Source organism: Cibotium barometz, chromosome 5 (assembly GCF_041138505.1).
Source record: "Cibotium barometz isolate CiBa-2024 chromosome 5, ASM4113850v1, whole genome shotgun sequence".
Lineage (NCBI taxonomy): Eukaryota > Viridiplantae > Streptophyta > Polypodiopsida > Cyatheales > Cibotiaceae > Cibotium > Cibotium barometz.
This window is the reverse complement of record NC_141050.1, coordinates 61,533,454-61,556,218: the sequence shown is the minus strand read 5'-3', so window position 1 is coordinate 61,556,218 and position 22,765 is coordinate 61,533,454. Positions and strand designations below refer to the sequence as shown.

The window sequence follows — 22,765 nt, the reverse complement described above, 5'->3', positions numbered from 1 at the left end:
AGAGCATAAGGAACACCTTGCCATTGTGTTTGAAGAGCTTAGGATACACAAGCTATTCATCAATGGAAGAAGAGTGAATTCTTCTTGTTAGAGATCCATTATTTAGGGCATATTGTTTCGAAAGAGGGTGTATGCATGGATCTTGCCAAGATTCAAGCTATTAAGGATTGGCTAGAGCTTCAAAATGTACATCAAGTCAGGAGTTTCATTGGCCTATGTTCTTACTATTGTCAATTTATTTGACACTTTGCTTTCTTGGCTTCTCTGTTACATGATTTAACGAAGAAGAAAGGTGTATTCCGTTGGTTTGATTATGAGAGAACAACTTTCCAAAAGTTGAAGGATGCTATTATCTCGGGGCCTGTTCTTATCATTTGAGATTTGCATAGACCCTTTGTGGTCGAGCATGATGCATGTGGAGATTATTTGGGGGTTGTTTTGAATCAAGAGGGTGATGCAGTGGCTTTTAAAAGCCGTCGCCTACAACATGTAGAATTGTATTTGCAGGTTTATGAGAAAGATTTGTTGGCAATAAGCCCAACTTGTAGTCCCTAGTCTTTTCAATTATTTTGCATAGGATATCTTTTAGTCTAAGATCAAAGATGAAATCCACCACCAAATGCCATAAGCAATGATGTCATCCCAGAAATGTATCAAGTCACATTGAGTGTACCTCTCATGGCTATATAAGCACAATGTACAAGCTCATTTGTAACAATGCAATTATATTTCTTTTTTATCATGAATGCCTTACTTGTATTCCCACCTTATGCTAGAAGCTAGGCGCCCAGTTTCCATCGTTTCCATATGCGGCGGCAGCAGGCTGCGCCACTCTGAGCTCATTAATACTATTACGAAGCTCATATCAACCATCAGCTATATCATCTCGCCATTTCGACCATCATCTATATCAGCTCGTTGTTTGCCCCTACCTTGTATGTTTTGCGTGCGTTCACAATCGCTTTCATCTATTCACTAGTCTGCCGTGTTCACCAGTAAGCTGACCCATTTTGTAGATCTGCAACACATCTACAAGCTTACAACATCAGCGTTGCTTTTCTGACGTGCGAGGATGCTGTCTTTTTCATGGCTGCAGGCCTGTTGGTTATGCTCCCATTGCCTCCAATCAAAGCTTTTCTTGGAGAGTACAACACAACTCCGCCTATCACCACTAGCCGCCATCAACTGAGTGACAAGCTGTCTGCGCTTCCAATCTAAGCCTCACTACTTCGTCCTCTTCACCTTCCAGCCGTCGTCTCTCGACGTCATCCTCTCCACCACCCAACACCGTCTACGCAATCTCCATGTCTCCAATGGTTGCCACGCTAAAGAGGATAAGTCAAATCTCCATCGACCTTTGAAGATACACCGACATGGGCTTCATCGAGTATCTCATCATTGTGTGGATCCCAAACAATGATTTCTTGGAAACAACGCCGTATGAGAAGAGTAAAGAAAAAGCCAATCTTGCCACTGCTGAAGAAAGTAATTTTGTTGGTCCTGATTCTCATGATGAATCCTATGCTTTCTAGTTCACTCTTTCTTTTTGGGTTCTAAAACCTTGTCTTTTATCCTACATGACCTTGATTGTATTATGGAGAAGAGTACACACACCCAATGTCATTAAGGAGGGACTCTATCTCATTCTTGTTTCAAGGGCGATTACCAAGGTATAAGTCCATATACTGAGTATCTTTCACAAGTTTGGCTTAAGGAAGGGTTTGTTGGCAATAAGCCCAACTTGTAGTCCCTAGTCCTTTCAATTATTTTGCATAGGATATCTTTTAGTCTAAGATCAAAGATGAAAGCCCAACTTGTAGTCCCTAGTCTTTTCAATTATTTTTGCATAGAATATCTTTTAGTCTAAGATCAAAGATGAAATCCACCACCAAATGCCATAAGCAGTGATATCATCCCAGAAATGTATCAAGTCATATTGAGTGTATCTCTCATGGTTATATAAGCAGAATGTACAAGCTCATTTGTAACAATGCAATCATATCCCTTTTTTATCATGAATGCCTCACTTGTATTCCCACCTTAGTTTCTAATAAAAGAGTTATTAGTCGTCATTCATGTCCTACAAACATGGAAACATTATCTTTCGGGGGCTGAATTTATGGTTAAAACAGATCATCAGAGTTTACGGCACTTTCTCACACAGCCTAAACTCTCAGAGAAGCATTTAAGGTGGATAAATTTCTTGTCCATGTTTCATTTTCAAATTTTGCATACTCCAGGAAAAAAGAATTTGGTAGTGGATGCTTTGTCACAAAGGCCTCAAGTGCATGCAATGACTACCGCCTACCATCAGGACTTGTCAAGGATGCGAGATATGTATTCATTGGACACATATTTTCAGCTTATTTGGGCTGATTTGAATGGGGGTATTGCTGTCCCATCTTATTCCATACGAGATGGTTTTCTAATGATGCAAAACCACATTTGTGTGGTCCAAGATTTGCGTCAAAAGGTTACGGAAGAGTGTCATGTTCCTCTGTATGTAGGTCATCGTGGCATTTTGGCTACTACACAAGCTTTGGAACAATATTTCTTTTGACCAGCTTTACGCAAGGATATCGAAACTTATATTCGTGAGTGCTTGGTGTGTTAGAAAGTCAAATTTGACAAGCACAAGACACCTGGTTTGCTTCAGCCTTTACCCATCCCATATGAACCATGGGAAAGCGTTGCCATGGATTTTATTATGGATCTACCAAAATCTGCATATAGTAATGATGCTATTTGGACTATCATTGATCGCTTTAGTAGACAAGCACATTTTATTCCTGTGAGGAAAACAATTTTGTCAAAGCACAAGGCAAAACTATTCTTGGCTCAGATTTTCAAACATCATGGCATGCCCAAATCTATTGTGGGAGATAGAGATTCTTGAACCACTAGTTTATTTTGGCGGGCATTGTTTGATAACATGGGCACGAAGCTGAATTTTTCATCAGCTTGTCATTCTCAAATTGATGGTCAGAGTGAAATCGCAAATTCAGCAGACTTGATTTGCTCAAATGTTATGTTTTTGATCAGAAAACAAAATGGGAGAAATATTTACCCTTTGTTGAGTTTGCATATAACAATATTGTGCATTCTTCAACTAACAAGGCTCCATTTGAGATAGTTTGTGGCAAGGTGGTGCTACCACCTATCCTACGAACTAAAGATGAAATCTTTGATGAGTATGTCACGACTTCGAAAGCGGCTAGGTAAAGAAGGCGGATATCCTAAGCTTTCAAATAGGTATTATGAGCCATTCTAGATTTTACAGAAGGTAAATGAAGTGGCTTATAGATTGGTATTACCCAATCATTGGAAAATATATAATGCATTTCATGTCAACTTGTTGAGGCCTAATGTGGAACCACCTTGCATGGAGCCAATTTTGGAAGATCCACTAGAGGTGGATGAGCTTGAGGAGGTAGTGGCTTATAGATTGGTATTACCCAATCATTGGAAAATACATAATGCGTTTCATGTCAGCTTTGTGAGGCCTAACGTGGGACCACCTTGCATGGAGCCAGTTTTGGAAGGTCCACCAGAGGTGGATGAGCTTGAGGAGGTATTCCAACTTGAGCAGATAGTTTTTCACAAGGAGCGTAAGCATGCGGGAGGTAAGCTTGTACGCAGGTATCTTGTGAAATTTTAAAACTATTCGGCTATGGACGCAAAATGGATGGACGAGTCAAGATTATCTCGAACTTTTGACGACGTATGTGTAGGCTGTTCAGTTGTGGTCAATTGCTTAGAAGCCAGGGGGAATGTCACAAAATTCCTCATTACTTTTGTTCACATGGAGCTTGACATGATAGCACATATATGGCATATGGAGTCTGGCATGAAGTGTTTTCCCAAGACTAGCTATCCTGGTGTTCACTTGTATTTATGTTTTGGGAAGATTCTGGAAGGATTTTTGATCCCTGAACACTTTACCTGATTGCTACAACTGAGAGATGGGTGTTTCTTCCAGTTTAGTTGCACTCGTGTGTGCATGGCCTTAATTTTATATTTGGATGACTTGTTTTGTTTGTCTGGACAATGCATGAGATTACTGCTTGTGTTGTCCATGGGGCTGGGGACGCTTGAGCACCCTGTGGACGTACACATGCACACTTGTTTTGGACTAACAGGTGGTCTACATGTGTTTTATAGGTGGTAAGTGCTCTTAAAAACTCAATTTACAGCTTTATGCTTTCACATACTAATATTTATTGATGCAGGTCCACACTCATTTAAAAGTGACTAGACAAACTTATAAGCTGTACACACTGGGCAGGACTATTTTAATACACGTGGCGGCCAAAGGATGGGCATTGGACATATTATGGGCTGTTTGCTTGTAGGCACCCCTTCCTGGACCTAAAAAGCAGACGACTGGTATTTATGGCTGAGAAACTCTATTACTGGAGGAGAGCAAGTCGTGTTTGGGCTGGTCGCATGCTTTCCAGGTGGATGGGGGAGCTGGCCGACGTGTTTTGGAGTTGATGACTGCTGGTCGACTGCTTTCTAGGCGTGGGATTTTGCTAGTCGACTTAACCTATTTGAGCAGAGGGCTGGTCGTCTTGAAGTCTGGGCTCTTTCTGCTGGCCAACTGCTTCTGGCATGCAATTTTCTGCTGGTCGACTCCTTCTAGGACACCTGAGAGCTGGACGACTGCTGGTACGCCCGCTTGAGGCTGGTCGATTGCTGGTTCGGCCCGCTGGAGGTTGGTAGTTTTTCTTTGTGGGCTTGGCAGGGTTGGAGACAACCATACAGGGTTGTCCCGAGCTGATGTGGGAATGCTGTGGGCTATCCATGGCTATCCTACATGTGCTTTAAGCCGGGAAAGCTCTCTAGTTTCGTTGAGGCGCATGCTAGTGGAGAATCCTTGGGCTCCTGCAAGGTTGTATCTGAAGGAGACTTTTTTTTGGTCCATCTTCTGGCCCCTATCGTGGTGTATTGTGCAAAGCTGTACTAGAATTGCCCTTCCGTTACAATGTCTGATGGTATCCCCAAATCTTGGAGTCTCTGCAGTAGTCTGGCTCGAGGCATTGTATCAAATGCTTTGCCGAAATCCACAAAGCAATAGTAAACCCGTTGGTGTCGTGCTTTGGACACTTCTATGATGGCTTGGAGGGTGAAGATGTGATCCAAAGCAGAGAATGACGTGCGGAAGCATGCCTGCCTTGATGCTCTGTGCCCGTGTCTCTCTGCTAGTGTGTTGAATTCAAGCTCAAATAATGACCCATAAAGTTTGGCTAGTGTGTGGCCAATCATAATAGTCCTGTAGTTGTTGGGGTCTAGGGGATCTCTGGCTTTATGGATGGGTGTGATGATATGGGCTGTCCAGGTGTGTGGGAAGCCTTCCGAAAGGATCTAGTACTTCGTATAGGGATCGTGCATATGTGTGCCATATGGATGGAGATGTGATGGTGTGGGCGGGCTTTTCTCCCGGATTTTCTTCATGCCGTTAGTACAGTTCACACCTTTGAGAGATTGGTATTGTATTAAGTCCTTGTATTAGCCCTTAACATGTGCGCGTTTCTTACATCTGGTTGTGTATTGGTTAATCCTTTGAGCATCTCGCTCTCGGATTTGGCCAGTTGCAACCTCGCGTAAGAGACTCTCACATGTTTTGCGGCACTCCTCGTCATACCAATCGTTCTGGGGCATGGAGCCGGTGGAGGGTCTGGCGGTAGATTGGTTGGTGGATGGAAATGTGGCTATGGCTGAGGTGTGTAAGATAGTAGTGAGCTCCAAAGGTATGGTCTACAGTCATTGTCTTTGGGATTGCCCAAAGGCTTAGCAGGTCTGGCTGCGGATTCTTCGCATATTCACGATGGATAGTTCCTCGACCCGGATCATTACACATGGGGCATTGTAGCTTGGGCCACAGAGGCTGAGGTGGTTAGGGCTTATGAGGAGGATGGTGGGGGGCTAGCCCTTCAGATCTCTCACCTCCGCGTTTCGGCAGTACAAGTCACAGTCCCATCTACTGACCATTGGTGACTAGGCTCATGTCAGAGATGGGAGATTTGTAGTAGTAGTGCAGCTTGGCACATTTGGCGAGCTAGATGCAGCGAAGCCATTGAGCGTACCCACACTCCGCTTGCTGAGTCCATCAAGAGCATTTGGCTCGACATCATTCGTACCCTCCGCAGTAAGTGGGGGAAGTTGCAGGTTGGTTCTGACCGCATGCGGAAGCGGCGGGAAGCTTTCTTGAGGCTTTGGCAGCTTGGCCCTTTTCTCACAGATAGAGGTGGTGACCCCACTTTGCATTACAAATCACTTGTGTGGTTGTCTCCCCCCCCTCCCCCTGTATGAGATAGCCTTCTCCTCAGAGCGGCTAGCCGGAGGAAAAGTGTTTCTTTCCCCTCTTTTGATTATTTGATCCCCGCCATGTACATGAGGCGAGTTTGTATCTAGCCCTTTGGGGTTGTATTTAGCCCTTTGTGGCGTTCTTTCGTTAACTAATAGAAGAATCTTTTTCCCAGGGAAAAAAAAGGTATGGTCTACAGGCTGAAAAAGGCCTTATATGGTTTGAAACAAGTCCCCAAGGCTTGGTATGAGAAGATTGATTCTTTCTTTCAATAGAAGGGTTTCAAGCGGTTAGTGGCTGATCCAAATCTCTATATTTATCCGGAGAAAGGGTTGTATACTCTCACCATTCTCTATGTGGACTACTTATCATCACAGGCAGCCATGCAGCACACATTGATCAGACAAAGGTTGCCCTCAGTTAGGAATTTGAGATGACAGATCTTGGGCTGCTTAACTTCTTTCTTGGATTGGAGATTTTTCAACGCTCGGATGGCATATTTATTTCTCAGCAGTGGTATTTTATAGAGCTGCTGGAGGCTTTTAGGATGAGAGATCGTAGGCATATTTATTTCTCAGCAGTGGTATTTTATAGAGCTGCTGGAGGCTTTTAGGATGAGAGATCGTAAGCCCACCACTTCCCCCATGGAGCGTGGCATCAAACTTTCCTCTTTTGGATCCGATCCAGTGGTGGCAGATACACTTTTGTACAGGAAACTGGTTGGTTTCTTGATTTGGTTGCTCAACACATGACCTAATTGTGCATTTGTGGTGGGAACTCTCAGTGCTTTCATGTAGGCACCATTGGACACTCATTGGTAGGCAACACTCCGCATGTTGCGGTACTTGAAAGGTACCAAGGATTTTGGCATTTCCTATGGAGAGGAGGCCACTTTACGTGGTTGGAGCGACTCCTACTGGGCTGGAGATGCGGATTCCCGACAATCTACTACAGGGTATTGCTTTACTCTTGGATTAGGAGCCATTTCATGAACGAGTAAAAAGTAGCCTACAGTGGTGCTTTCATTGATTGAGGCGAAGTATCGACTGGCTTGTTTGGCTACTTGTGAGGTGATTTGGTTGCGAGCTATGGAGGAGAGAGTCCAGAGGCTACACCAGGGCACAACAGATGTGAGAGTCCATGTACTACACCCCGAGGGGGCTCCAATTTATAGATTTGGGCCTCCCATGAGCTAAAATGGCAAGAGAAGGCTACAATGACAAGTGGAGAGCCACACAATAGCTGAAGTGACAAGTGTGAGGCCACTAGTCTCACTTAGATCCACTTTCTAACAAGAGTAAGGCCACTTGTCTCACTTTGGTCCACTTTCTTGCCACATGTCCCAATCTAAGAGATGGGTCTTTCCATAAACTTTATCCCTAAAAATATCCCAACTGGTAGACATTCTGTCATAGGCACTTTGCCAACTCTTGGTATCTGCTCAATTCTACATGTAATGACGCGAACACAAATTCCATCGAAGTCAGGCCAAAAATAGCAACTCTCCTAAATTTTAGGAGTGTGGTCCTTTGTATTCTAGGATAGTCCCCCATTCCCAAAGCTTGTACTTCCCAAATATTTAGACATCTTGGAGTCCACCAGACCCCTTCTATACTGGGAAATGTCGAGGCTGGTGACAAGCTGTGATGTGAGGGTGGGTAGGGGGATAGTAAGTTCCACATCCTGGAGTTGGTGGTAGATGTGGAGTAAACAAGGTCAAGCTCGTGATCAAAATGGACTTGGGTGTAGTGTGAGATGGGGGGTGGTGGTGGAGGGACGGGTGGTGTGCTGGTAAGAGTGAACGAGAGGTAGGCATGGTCAGCTTCAAAGGGGGGTGGAAGGATGGAGAAGTCGGGGAGAAGGTGTGCCAAAGCCAGAGATCCCATAAGGTAGTCCACAGTGCTAGTACCTCCCAAGTAAGGGAAGGAGATGAGGGCGTTGGAGGAGGGCCATCGAGACATTAGGTATTCACATGTCACATGACATGCGGATCGCAATTGGCCAACTACGGGTATCCTCCCAATACCTATAGGTGCAGACAAGTCGGACTTGGATGCCACGTGCACATATTTGTACAACAGTTGCAAGACCTGACGGCTAGCCTATAAAACGCACGGGGGCCAGCTGGCCAGCCCTTAGGGGCATGGACTCACAGTTGGCCAGGCCCAGATGGTCATTCCTCAGTCTTAGCGGGTCAGTCAGTCAGTCAAGTCCCTTAACCCACTTGGAGAGAATCATTCATGCATGTAGAGTCAGTAGAAGCCTTAGGGTCTGCATCAGAAAGCACTCTGCATTTTGCATAACATGCATTCATATGCCTGTGCATCACTTCGAACATCACAGAAGCCTTAGGAAATTAACTAGGATTTATCTGGTATTTTTCCAATATTTTATAGTATTTTATTAGCATTTAATGCCATTTTTATGACAAAGTTTAATAACTTTATGTCCAGTCAGCCAACTTTGACCAACTCTCAACCACTATAAATAGGCAAGCCTTTGTGCTTACTAGGGCATTCAGATTCAGGCGCCTTCTTCCTCAGCCCTAGGAGCATACCCGCCTGCAGCCAGCAGTTCCCCCCCCCTTCACAGCAGGCCTGCGTTTTGCCCCTTCAGCACCCCTTGGCATCAGCGTTAAGCCTACAACAGTCTACAGTAGATAAACACAGCTGTGCATGCAGTCCCGGGCCAGTTTCCAGCAAGATCTCCTACGTTTTCTGCATATACAGAACCTGGCCTGTGCACAGTACCCTTCAGTCCTGCGTTTTCAGTTCTACCTCAGTTCTCAGCATTCCATTCATCATCAACATCTGCCCCAGCCATCTCGTGAAGGTAACACAGCATTCATAAGCATTTTCAGCATTCATTCATAGCTTCCAGTCCACTAAAGTCCCTTCTCAGCCTCAGGTGTGCAGCCCTTCCTCATACCCTTGGGAAGAGTGCATAGGCTCGAGATCAGTTCATTGTGGTGTTTCTACAGCCGTGTTCCGGTCAGCTAGGCTTCCAACCCTCCAAGATCTTGCGGTTGGCTTATCTACAGTCCACAGTCATTCTCTCTAAAGTAATAAAACAAATACTATTCCGGTAACGGGATAGGGGGCCCTTCACTGGGTAATTTGGGACCCAATCTAGTAGTAGAGCTCCATCCCCTGCACACCCAGATTCAGCTTTTTTATTCAGTACTTTTTCATTTTGTTGGGATGACAGAGGATACCCCATACAGGTACTCCGATTTGTCTCATAGGCCGAGTTCGGTCTTTTGGAAGACGTTAATAAAATCTTTCTTTCTTTCTCTCTCTCTCTCTCTCTCTCTCTCTCTCTCTCTCTCTCTCTCTACATCTCTTTAAATTTTGAAGTCATTAAAGTGGATTGCTAAACTCACGAAACTCAGGATACAAAAGGCGGTGTGAGACTTGTGTGACAAGATCCTTGATTACGAACGCTTCCGCTGCATGTTACAAGCCAATTGGCCAACCCCAATGGCCAGGCCAGCCAGTCGGCCAGCCATGGCCAGGCCAGCGCACTCCTAGTCATGGGCTAGATAGCATGCGCAGAGCGGCCAAAATCGGCCAACAGTAGTTGTGAAAAGCGCCTTCAAAAAGGGCATTAGAAAATGCAGGTCATGGATGTGAGAGGGCAGCAGAAAGATGTAAACGAATGACAAAAACGTTGAAACTCCAAGAGAGATGAGAAAGAAAGAAAAGAAAGAAAAGATATATTAACGTCTACGGAAGGCCAGATTGGCCTATGAGACAAATGTGTAAACAACAAGTCCATGTCTCGAGTATCATGGAAAGAAAAGCTGAAATGAAAATCTAATCCTAGTCATATGCAGCTCACTATGCAATCACTGTCTAGCATGCTATAGATGTTCAAAACCCAGGAGGAATGCTTCCCTCCTCTCTCATCGGGAACGATCTCCAACCTGCCCTCACTGTGAATCAGGATAGTGGACTTGTCACCAATAAAGATGTGACCTGTTTGCCTACGAAGATCCTGTAACAACTCTCGAGAAGGAGTCATGTGCCTGGAAGCACCAGTGTCTAGAATCCACTCCCGAGTATCCCCAACGGTGAGACCAACCGCCTCCCTACTTGAAGAAGATGAATCTCCGGTGTACATAATCTCCAAGTACACAAAAGCTAGAATCTTCACGGCTGTAGCTAAGGAATCAACACCTTTCTTGGTGCTCCGCTAAGGACATTTCCTCCAATTATGACCCTTTTGGGCACTCTACTCGGCCTTCAAAGCATCACGCTTTGAGTCAGGCTTCTTCTCAGAAGACTTCGACTATTAAGACTTCCCTTTGCCCTTCTTGTTGTTGTTGCCGCCTTTCGACCAAAGCCTCAGAACCTCCACCCTGTGGAGGGTTCAAAAACCGCTCTTCCTGGTCCAAAACCATTGGCACAAGCTCCTCCCATGTAATGGTACTGAGCCTCCCACTGGTGATCAAAGAAGAATAGAAAGTTGAGTACTGAGGGGAAAGATGAGACAACAAGGTGATGGCCATGTCCTCTTATGATATCTCCTTCTCAGCTTGAAGAACCTCATGCTGAATGCCTGGAGTTTGTTGATGTGCTCTCGCATCCTCGAAGACTTTGTAGGATTCATCACTCGCATCTACACTTCCAAGGAAATCCTCTTCAAGGGCGATACCCAATTGTACAAAGAGGCCAAGTGCTGCCAAATCCCTCGAGCCAACGTCATGTGTTTGATATGATTGATCACTTGGGGTGTGCAATTAAGGAAGATGAAAGAACGCACACGGGCATTGACACGATCCCAAAATTGTGTCTCGACCTCCCACTCTTTCTTAGTGGATAGTGAAGGTTCCTCCTCCAACTCTAGCCGTGGAATTCCAACTATGATGAAATCAGACAAATCATAAGACTCCAAAACAGACTCCATCATTACCTTCTTGATGCCATAGTTGTTCCCGTCCAACTGTTAGTCCACCGGAAACATCAAGAGGGTGGGGATCTTCACATGTTTCTCTGCCATCTCGAGCAAATCTGCCATCTCGGGAGTTCACAAGGTCTTATGAAGGGAGATTGGGTGGGAAAAAAAATGAAGAAGAGGCTGCACTTGCTTGCAAGGTGGTTGTCCAGTGATGATGCCCGCCTACCTGCTTCCCCACGTCCCGTATGTTCCGAAAACACTCCAATCAGCACCAAACGCAGCAGTCCCATATGCTCTCACCGTCTGGGGCTCTGATACCATGTCAGAATGAGCAGCAAAAATGAGACAAAAACAGAGCAGAAAAGAAACGCAGAAGTGCTGGAGAGAGACGCACTGTATAAACTCTACTATATACACGATATCCGATACAACAATGATGTGGAGGGCAAGTGCCCAATATATATGGGTAGGGGCTGCTGGTCAGCTACTGCAAAACTAGCCGACAGCCCCATAAGAAAAGCCCACAACTAGGATATACCTAGTCGTCTAGCATCCAACCTGGTCGGCCTAGCACAGAGTTGGCTCCTCCTGGCCAACAAAATACCTACAACCAACCAGGGAAAAAAATAGCACCCCACGACTAGCTAAGATGGGAAAATGGACAATGAGGTAAAAATGGAGAAACTCACACACGGGTGGGCACACCCACAACACTGGCCCTCACTCCCTACAGTGTAATATGGTATAGACAAGAGATGACCGCTAACAGTACAATGATGATAAGTGGTATACTACTAATTCCACCCATTGGAGATGGTGGGGTGGAGTTCTTCATTAATGGAGGCTTTCTTGTTGCACTCTAGCCTCTACCACCGTTACAGGCTGCCCTAATGATGGCTACTCTCTTTCTCTCTCTCTTGAAGGCTGCCCATGAAGAATACCGGCTGTTGGGGACTGTTTTGGAGGCTTCCATCGCGAAGAAATACTGAAGGCAAGGGTATTTAATCATTTATTATGATTTCTAGCCATTGTACTTGTTGTACGAGCCTTTGTACTTGCTGTGCCAGCCATTGTACTGGCTGTACCAGTCCTTGTACTTGTTGTACTTGCTATACCACCCATTATACCGGCTATACCAGCTTCTGTACTTACTGTACCAACCATTGTACCTGCTATACTAGTCACTATACATGCTGTAGCAACATTTGTACTTGTTGTACCTATTGTACCAGCCACTGTACTTGCTGTACCAACCATTGTACCGACTGTACTAGCCACTGTACTTGCTGTACCAACCACTGTATCGGCTGTACCAGCCATTGTACATGCTGTACCGGCTGAATGGAGAGTTGTACTTACTGTACTAGCTCTATTGCATGAAGACCCGTGGTTTTTGGGGAAGAATCAGTACCCACACGGAGGTATATAGATTATGTTGTTGGCTCGGCATTTCTACAGCCTGTGTTCCGGCTCAGCTGCCTTGTGTTGGGCTGTGTTATGGCATTTGTATATGCATAATCCAACATCTCCCGTGGGGAGAGTAAGGCCCTCAAAGCTTGTACATGAAATTATTCTCCTTGGGTAATAAAATACTCCAAGGGGGGCGGGGGGGGGGGGGGGGTCGGCCCATTCCGGCCTCTATGCGGTGTCACACGTGCAAGCTCCATTTTAAGCATTTGTGGATGTTTTGTCCAACTTTTATGTTTTATGCAAAGTGATGATGGATATGTGTTAAGGCTGTGGCCATGTTTAAGTGTTTTAATATGCATTGATGGTATCAACAAGCGTGTCAAAGGCCCTAGTCCCCCGGGCACCACCGCGAGTTACACAGCTCACCACCATACTCCACACATCCGCCACCACTTCTTTCATCTGCTTGCGGCGGCCTACTACGAAGCCACCTTGCGGTTCCATCCCTAGAACTGTTGGTATGATGACGAATGTCGAGCCACGCGCTCCCGTCTTAAGCATGAGGTACAGATTGGGCAAATCACGAAGTGCCAAGTGCAACAAATTTCTCATCGGCTCACCCAACGCAAGAAACTGGAGTTCGACGCTCGGAAAGAGGGTGAGTTATACCGACTTTTCTTAGGGCCGAATTGCAAAGAAGCCTGGAGGAAACTTCGAGAGCATCGCCCCCCCACAACTATCACTTGCCCGGACACATGGCACTCCTATGCACGCTCCCTCTATCATATCCCCCATCAGCCAACCCTAACCCCACCACCAGATCCTTGCCCCACCACCTCCACCTTCCTCACAAAGGGCATGGTCCTCAAGGCCATTCGTAGACTGTGCAATGGGCGAGCCTAGGATCATGAGGGACTCATTGCCGAGTACATCTCGCGTGCTGATGATACCTTGTCACCCCTACTAGCCTACATGTTCAATAGAGCCCTTTGTGAAGGATTTCCACCCTTTTGGTCCACCAACACCATCACCCCCATCCTCAAAGCCGGAGATCCACTTGATCCTAATAATTACAGGACGATCATGATTGGCCACACATTGGCCAAACTCTATGGATCACTGCTAGAGGCGGAGCTCAGTTCATTCGTAGAGACACATGGATGCAGAGCCTTAGGACAAGTAGGCTTTCGGAGGAGCTACTCTACCCTTGACCACATCTTCACCCTCCATGCCATCATCGAGGGTAGAGCACGACATCAGAGAATTTACTGCTGCATTGTGGATTTCTACAAAGCTTTTGATACTGTACCCCGAGCCTGCCTCCTACACCATCTACAGGAGTTAGGAGTCCCATTTGACATGGTTTGGAGCAGCATCGCCCTCTATGAGTCCGTCATCGGACAAGTGAGAGCCCCAGGAGGTACATCGCAAGAGATTGCCAGCACTATTGGGGTGAAACAAGGCTGCCCTCTATCACCCACTCTTTTTGGCCTCTATGTTGATGAGATTTGGAGCTTCATTGACGGATTAGGCGGGGCTGGTCCCACACTGGCCGGCATATTGATCCCCATACTACTTTATGCAGATGACATCGTCCTCCTCTCAGATTCAGCTGAGGGGCTTAAGAGATAGTTGGATGCCTTACATGACTTCTTCACTCAGCAGGACCTCTTTGTTAACCTTGTAGGTAATGGTCTTCAATACTTCTTGCCCCTTCACATCCAGATTGAGCTTCACATATAGAGGGCATCCCGTGGAGAGATTCTCATCCTATGTCTACCTTGGTGTCACTTTCAGTGGCCCCCGCTTCACCATGCTTCTCACAGCACATGCTAGAGTGACGTGGGGATATGCAGCCTTGAGCTTACTTGAGCGATAGTGCTTGCAGGCACATTTTCTACGAGCCTCGGACGAGGGGTTGGCTTTTTGACACCCTCGTCACACCAGCCTTGATGTATGGAGCAGCCTTCTGGGGACTAGATTTATCTGATGAGGATTGGCAGCGAGTTGAGAGGCCCCACCCAGGTCATGATGTTCTCTCGTATGATCTGCAACAAACCATCAATCCCACACAAGATTATCGAGGCGGAGTTTGTTGCGGCCCCGATGGTAGTGGATGCACTCTTCCAGACAGTCACCTACCTTGATCGCATCAGTCACACGGACCCCCACAGATACCTGAGGCTTGCCTTGGAGTCCTCGAGATAGCTAGCACTTGAGGGTCACTTTGGAGCATAGTTGCCACACGTTTTTTGAAACGCGTTTTTGAAACGTGTTTGAAACGTTTCAAAAACGTTTCAAACAAATTTCCAAAAGTTTTTTAAAAGTTTTTTTCAAATTTTTTTTCAGGTGTTTTTTCCAGGTTTTTTTTAGGGGGGTGTCCATAAATTTATGTTTGGTACAGTTTAATGCTAAAATCTACATTCAACTTTCATATACATGAATCATGATACATCATGAATGATGAATCCATGATTCAAATTTCATACTGAATCCTGATTCTTAATACATCATACATGATTACAATTTACATCATACAATGATCATACATGTAACATGAATCATGATACATCATACATGATACATGGCAGTCTTCAGGAATCAGGAATTAGATCATAGATGGCAAAAACCCATATAATTATTAATAGCATAACCAGTTTGAAGTTACAAGTTACAACTTACAACATACTAAGCAACATACTAAGCACTAGTGAATAGTGTCAAATGATAAATCTGAAATCTGAAATACAGATGTCTGTACCGAAAGACCAAATACAAAAACTCTGAAAAAACAAATGGTCTCCAATGTCTGGAGTCTGGACTCTCAACTCTAGACTCAAGTGTCAAGAGTCAAGAGTCACTAGTAGTAACTAGTAACTACTCAGCATCATCCTCCTCTGAGGAATGTGAGTCTGTGTCGTAAGAAGATGAAGCCTCAGCCTCAGCCTCAGCACTCGTAGATGCATGATCTGCTGATGTCGGTGCCCGTGATCGTGTCATAGTAGCTGGTGCCATCATCTCCTCATATAGCATGGCATAGATGTCGCGCTCCTCAGCAGGGATCTCTGGTACGTCCTTCACTTTCTCTATGTCGATCTTGTCGACATTCACTTGGCGCGGCTCAATGGGATTGCCTTGCTGCTCAATTAAACGGAGGTTGCAATGACAATACACCAACCGTTCTAATTGAGCAGTGGACAATTTGTTCCTCTTCTTTGTATGGAAGAGGGCCCATGTGCTCCAGTTTCTCTCACATGGACCAGAGCTGCAATCCTGTGAGAGGACTCGTAATGCAAGGCGTTTCTGTCAAAAGATAACAGAAAACTTTATAAATAATAAGAAGAAACAACTTATATAAGTTGTAAGTACTAAGTTGTTACTTCAAAGTGCAAACTTATTACATGTAAGTTGTAACTTGTCAGTGGGCACTTACCAGAACTGGAGTACCGATGCCATATTTCTCCCACCAAGAGACTGGCTGAAGCTGAGTCTCTCTCAAAACTGCAGTGGCTCTCCCAAAGGCATGACTCCCATTCCGAAATACTAGGAGCTCATCCTCTAACTTCCTGAGGAGCTGAACATCACCTCCAGTCCAGGTCTGGATGTAAGACTGCCATCCCTCTTCTAGCTCCTCATTGTTGAACTGCTCCTCATTCCGCCATAGTGGGTGTAGTATATGGGCAACCGCATGGATTGGCCTATGAAACCAATCCCATCTACGGTTCCACACCTCCCTGATGTCCTGGATCCTGTTCAACGACACTTGGAAGCATGGAATTAATATCAATGTATAATGTGGCCACTGGCAGCTAAAAGAACAACAATGACATACAATGATACATACCTCTCAGCTGATAGTATAGTGCATCGATCTAGGGCCTCTCCAATGCGGTCCATGAACTCATATAAGAGTCCAAGGGTGCTGCCCTCCATGTCCGTAATGCGAAGCACACTATATATAGGCTGAGTGGCCGTGACAAGTGCAAGGGCCTCAGCCCACCAAGTGTCTCGCATTACCGCGCGCACAAATGCTACTGCCTTGGGATGCTCTCTATCATCCCATGCCATCCACTCCTGAGAGACAACAGTGCGGAGTAAACCTGTACGGACCCGCACAAGCCTCTCAACCACAATGAGCATGTAAGCAAACCTGGTGTTTGAGGGCTTCAACAACTCCAAATCACTGTGTGCACGAAACATAGCTAAAACCTTTGGCCTCTTGGTGACAAACTTCACCATGCTCCGAGAAGTACTAAAGAGGTCGGCAATCCACCCAATTTTGGCCACATCCTCTATCAAGAGGTCCAAGCTGTGTGATGCACATGGAGTCCACACTATCTTTGGAAACTCATCCTCTAACATCCTGCCCATAGATACACAATTTGACCCATTATCTGTAACTACCTGCACTATGTTCTCTGGGCCAATCTCTAGCACTGCCTCACGCAAATGTCTCCATATGAATGCTCCAGTAACAACTGTACCTGGAACCGAGGCATCAATGGCACGCAAAAACATTGTGCCCTTACAACAGGACACCAAAATGTTATATACATTTCTCTTTCTCATGTCTGTCCAGCCATCACAAAGCAATGTGCATCCATATTTCTGCCAGGTTGCCTTCAAAGGCTCCATCTCAAGCTCCACTGCCTTCTTCTCCTTCCTTAAGTGGGTTTTGCGAAGGGACTCATAAGATGGACCCTCCCACTCATACCCAATGCGGCTGATAGCTTTAATGGCCTTCTTCCAACGAGGAGTACGCACGACGTGAAATGACAAAGCGCATTGTATAAACAACTTTGTCAATTCACGTGTGGCCTCCTTGACAGCTTGCTTTTGTATGCCTGCTTTAATGCCTGCCCTCTTTAGAGAAGGCACGGTGGGCAATGAAGATCTGTGGGCTACAGGAATGGAGCTAGACCCACCTGCTTGACTCTGCAAATCATCCTCTGTCCTAGCTCTTTTGGACACATCACCTACAGAATCTGTATCCTGTACATCATCATCAATAGGCTGAATTCCCTTTGCTGCTTCATGTTCTCTCTTCCATTGCTGAAGAGACGCTACAACCTCTCTTGGTACTTGACTGCAAGGGCCAATGCCTTCCCCTCTTACTCCTGTAAAATGGGCCTTTACCCTAATAATAGACCCACCTGACACTTTGGCACAAAAATTGCATTTCCACCTTTCTGTGCCTGAACCCCCATATCTGCTCACAGGAGTTACGTGGTTCCACATGGCATCCTTAGCCCGAGGCATGATGAATGAATGAAGAAATTTGGGCAACCTGGCAAGAAATGCCCAAATTTCAAATCTGAAATTTGGTCCAAAATCAGAAAAAATCAGCATTTAGGGTTATTAAAAACCTGAGAAGCAGGGTGCGTAGGGGCCGGAGGAGTAGGCTTGGTGCGTAGGCAAGGTGTGCATGCACCAATGTAGGCAACCTGGCAAAAAATGCCCAAATTTCAAATCTGAAATTTGGTCCAAAATCAGAAAAAATCAGGATTTAGGGTTAGTACAAACCTGTTACCTACGGTGCGTAGGGGCCGGGGGAGAAGGACTGGTGCGTAGGTAGGGGTGCAAGCAAACCTGGAAGACTTCAAAGGCTGGAAACGTCTCTTTCAAGCGTCACTTTCAAAACTGAAATGCCAGGAGATACTGCATCGTACGTTTTCTATCATAAAAAAAAACTGGCCCAGCAAAAAAACGCGTTTCAAACGTTTGAAACGTTTGCACGTTTCAAACGAGTAGCCTAAAGTTTGAAACGCGTTTTTTTGCAACTATGCTTTGGAGTATGGTATGCATTAGTTTCCACTTAGTTCCCAGTATATGGGCTCCGCATGGACCGCCTACCACCCCTTCAGTACAGTTTGGACTCCCCTTTTCTTTGGCTCTCTCACTAGGATACCAACCGGGTTATCCAGCCTCTACACCCATAGCACATGGACCACACCTCCGGAGCTCCCAACGAAGATGGACTTCTACAAAGATTACTTCCTCACGCTCACTGAGGATGGATTCGTCTAGCCGGGCTACCTGAGTGTTTACAATGTACATGTCCCATGCCATGCGGATTGCGATTGGCCCCGTTATAGATGACGAGATCATGTGCAGCTCCCAGCTCTAAGAAATATCTCCCATACACCGTGACCTCCTCATGGCCCTGTGATGAGCTTTGCAGCCCCGTGTTAGTGATGTCCAGCTCATGTAGTCTGATAGGGTCATCCAGATGGAGTAGTGGGACCTGTTGACTTCCCGTCCTGGTGTTGAAGTCCCCGAGCAGGAGGACATCCCTCAGCTGTGAGAACTCCATAATATCCCCAAATAATGGTAAGTACGGTGACTGGCCATGCTATGTGCGGTGTAAGGGGAGTGGCATGGAGCAAAATAACACACAGCAATGTGGATGACTCTGTCACTGTTAAGTTGTAGCCGCACCCAAAGATACCGTGCATCCTCCTCCTTTCAGACGATGCTGAGAATTTGTCGGAGATGGGATCTAAAAAGGACAGCTACCCCTCCAGAGCCATGTACTCCTCCTGATGTGCGGGTCTCGCCTTGGAAAGCTGACACCCACTCATACCCGGCTATGTATGGTAAGCCCCTCTCAAGGCTCTGATGAGTCTCTGTATAGAAAATGACATCCCTGCCTGTGAGAATCTTGCTCAAACCTCTTGGATTTGACCACAAGATGCCATTGCAGTGCCATACTGCTAACCTCAGGTGTTTGGTCTCATAGACAGCGAACTGAGAGTCATGCCTCTGTGAGGAGGTGTGACTATCAACAAACAATCATCTCCCTCCAGAGGTACACCCTTTTTAATAAAGAGACATGCTGTTTGAAAAATATTTTTGTTAACTTGTAATGATTAAGAGTCAAGCCACTAATCTGCAAGCAGTTGTTAGCTTTGCTTTGTATGTTGTACCTTTTTTTGTTTTTTTGCACACAACACTACCGAGTTTCATTTTGCAAGGCTCATTATGTTGTGCTGCTTGAAGGACTTGTAGTACCAAACGACTGCTCTGATGTTTCTTTGCTTGCAGTTACATGCTCTAAAAAGGGAGGTGAATTCAGGACATGTTCCTCTGCAAGAAACCTTCACAGCTGTAGTGCGGTCGTTTGCAGCTCTAGGTAAGCAGCAGAGAGGGGAAGAGCTGCTTGCAGCGATGGAGCAATATGAACTCAACGGACGGGTCACGTGGTTGACTTTTGTGGGTAGGACTTCCATGTCTTCCATTCAGCCTTCAGTAGGGTTACTCCAGGCCTTTTAAGTTGTTAGGAGTTCATGTGATAAGCAATCCACTTTAAGGATGTGTGCATGCTATAAGCAGTTGTGAATATTTTTTTTTCCAAGTAAATTGCAGTTTGGCTTCTCCAGTGTAACACGGTGGTTTTTGTGAACAGAGGATCTTTTGCAAAGGGGATATCTCAAAGAGGCCTCTGATACATTTCTGAAGGGAGCTGAGGGGGGCTACAGGGGCATTGATCATCTTTTTGATTCTTTAGTTGAGAAAAATGCAGAAATCGGTCACCATGCAAACTGCATTCGCATTTTGCGATTCATGGAGTACATGGGAAGGACTTGCAAAACTTTTCATTACAACTGCTTATTAAAGATTGAGGTACATATAGTCTCTCTGTTTGCCATGCATATGTAAGTGTTGTTCAAGTACTTCGACACACACGTGCACACACACATTGACATGCAAAATACTGTAGTCGGTCAACATGGGAAGGACTAACAAAATTTTTCATTACAACTTCTTATTAACGATTGGGTACAGAGAGTTGGTATGTTTCCCATGCTTATGTATGTCTTGTTAAAGTTCTTCTTCATGCATGCACACTCCGTATGCAGTCTTTTTATGGCTCTTTATTAGAATTAAAGTTTTCGACCTCGGATTCTTCCTTAAAATTACTATCTTTGTCCTTTACATAATTTTCTAGATTTTGTTATGTTCACACTGATATCGTCATTGAAGATACCTTATCTAGAAGAAGTTTGTTGGTTCAATTGTTTTAAAGGTGAAGTTTGTTGGTTCAATTGTTTTAAAGGTGAAGTTTCAACTGCAATAACATTGTAATCGCAAATCTGTTCATCAATAGTTTCTTTCATAAATTTTTTCACTTTGATTCAATGCTACCATGTTTGGTTGCAGGCTAATTTAGGCGAAGCAGACATTGCAATGGAGAGGTTTGAGAGCATGAGGTATGGTAATGGTGAGTGTCTACCTTGTTGTTGGTTCTATTTATGATATGAATGTACAACCTCAGCTTTAATTCCAACATTAATTGCTCCATGTCTTTTGACTTCAGAGAGATTTTTTATATTTTGTGTTCTCTCTTAGCAAACCATATTCAAGGGTGTTGCCATCCAAGGTGGTACGAATGATGAATTATTAGGTCCATAATGTACAGTACTGCATAGTACACAGGATAGGGTCCAAATAACCCACTGAAGGTCGCCTAGCATGGATGTTGTATTTGCTTTATTGTTGTGTTTTTTGAAATGAGTAGACTCTCAATTGATACTTGCAATTTCCTCTGTAGGAACTTGCTGCAGAAGTTTCTCCTCCAACAATTCCAATTCCTCCGCTCTGGTGATGTTGGGGTCCAAGTCGACTCCGGCTCTGTCCTGGACTGTTTGGGGGGGGCTGGTGGGGGGGCTCAAGTTCCCCTTGAATAGGTGTTGCCATGGCTGGCCAGTCCTACACAACTAGGTTGTGGGGTGCAAAAGTAACCAAAACCCCATGTCTGGGTTTCCATATGGGCAGTGTGATTCCACCGATTGGTGTGGAATGCTTGGTTGGACACAATGCAAATCTATACACTTAAATACACCAAGATTTTTAATGGACAACAAGCACAATACAAGATGTAATTTGATGATTTGACAAGAGATGCACAATGAGCGAGAACGGCCAGTTCCTCCCTCAAATCATGTTTATTGATCTTGGGAGAATCAAGAACATAGTGTCATGGGCATTTCTGACTCGATTTCCATACCAATGCATATGAATAAAGTATTGCAAACAATATGGTTGTCGGTGAAGATCTCCAACTCACACTACTCTTTCAAGTACCCATGTTCCCTACGATCATGGGCATTTTTGACTAGGTTTCCATACCAATGCATATGAATACAGTGTTGCAAACAATATGGTTGTCGGTGAAGATCTCCAACTCACACTACCCTCTCAAGTGCCCATGTTCCCTACTATCTACTCTCTATTGTTCCACCAACACACGGTAGAAACAGTTTGCAAGAGAGCACGTTGGACAAGAAAACACTACACAAGGTATGTGAACATGGAGTCTTGCTTCTGCCTCATGCTACTTGCTTCCATAATTGAGCATTAAGGCTTACCAATTTGCAAGTAGAGTCGATGACTGTGGAAGTCTTTGCGATGGAAGCGTCTCGAGTGTTGAAATCTTTAATCTGTCGTGATCCTTCGCGACAAAAGTCTTCAAGTGGATGAAGGGAACCCTGGGAAAGCTTCCCCTATGGTTCAACTTGAGAAAGGAAGGTTGAAATTAGGGTTTTCAGCCAAAAGACCGCAAATTGAAGGGTTGTTTTACTGAATTTCAGTCATTGGGAGTGTGTAGGAGAGTGAATTCCACCTAGAAACACTCTTGGAAGCTTGGAAAACACAATAGCAAGCTTGGATATGGTGTTGGGAAGGAGAAAGTGTAGAAAATACAGCCAAAAGATCTCATGGAGGAGGGTGCTAACATCTAGAGAGAGAAGGAATAGAGAGAAGGGGATAAGGTTCCCTTCTTCTAGAGAGAGAAGGAATAGAGAAGGAATAGAGAGAAGGAATAGAGAGAAGGAGGATGTCCATGGATGTGAGGCAGAGAGGAAAAGCGAGTTGAGGTGCAAGCTGGGGTGGACACACGGCTGGTTGCTCTTTTTGAACAAAGGGGATAAGGTCCGGATGGTGGGCATTGAGCTTTGTCCATCTCGGGATATCTGTGTGCGCGAACACAGGGCTGGTCATAATTTAAAAGTGAGTTTTGGTCATCCAAAACTTAATGAAGTGTGTACACAGTCACTTATAAATTAATGCTAGTTCTTAATGCTAGGTTTTGATCAATACTTACCACCTATGATATGCCACATAACCATGTCAGTAGATAGTTTCACACGC

General features: G+C 45.1%; 2 protein-coding genes across 2 annotated transcripts in view; one reads left to right on the top strand and one right to left on the bottom strand.

Annotated features, from left to right (window-relative positions):
* LOC147638732 (uncharacterized) overlaps positions 1-22,765 on the top strand; it is a 94,487-nt gene that overhangs the window by 40,542 nt on the left and 31,180 nt on the right. The window contains exons 2-4 of the mRNA XM_086798810.1: positions 19,661-19,832; positions 20,022-20,239; positions 20,777-20,837. Of these exons, the coding sequence (XP_086654936.1) occupies positions 19,661-19,832; positions 20,022-20,239; positions 20,777-20,837 (451 nt within the window). The remainder of the gene's footprint in view (positions 1-19,660; positions 19,833-20,021; positions 20,240-20,776; positions 20,838-22,765) is intronic.
* On the bottom strand, positions 15,228-18,929 carry LOC147638734 (uncharacterized). The gene is made up of 5 exons (XM_086796723.1): positions 18,762-18,929; positions 18,570-18,652; positions 16,461-17,825; positions 16,050-16,365; positions 15,228-15,919 (listed from the first exon to the last, which is right to left on the bottom strand). The coding sequence occupies exons 1-5, from the start codon at positions 18,927-18,929 to the stop codon at positions 15,494-15,496; spliced, it is 2,358 nt and encodes a 785-aa protein (XP_086652849.1). The 3' UTR covers positions 15,228-15,493.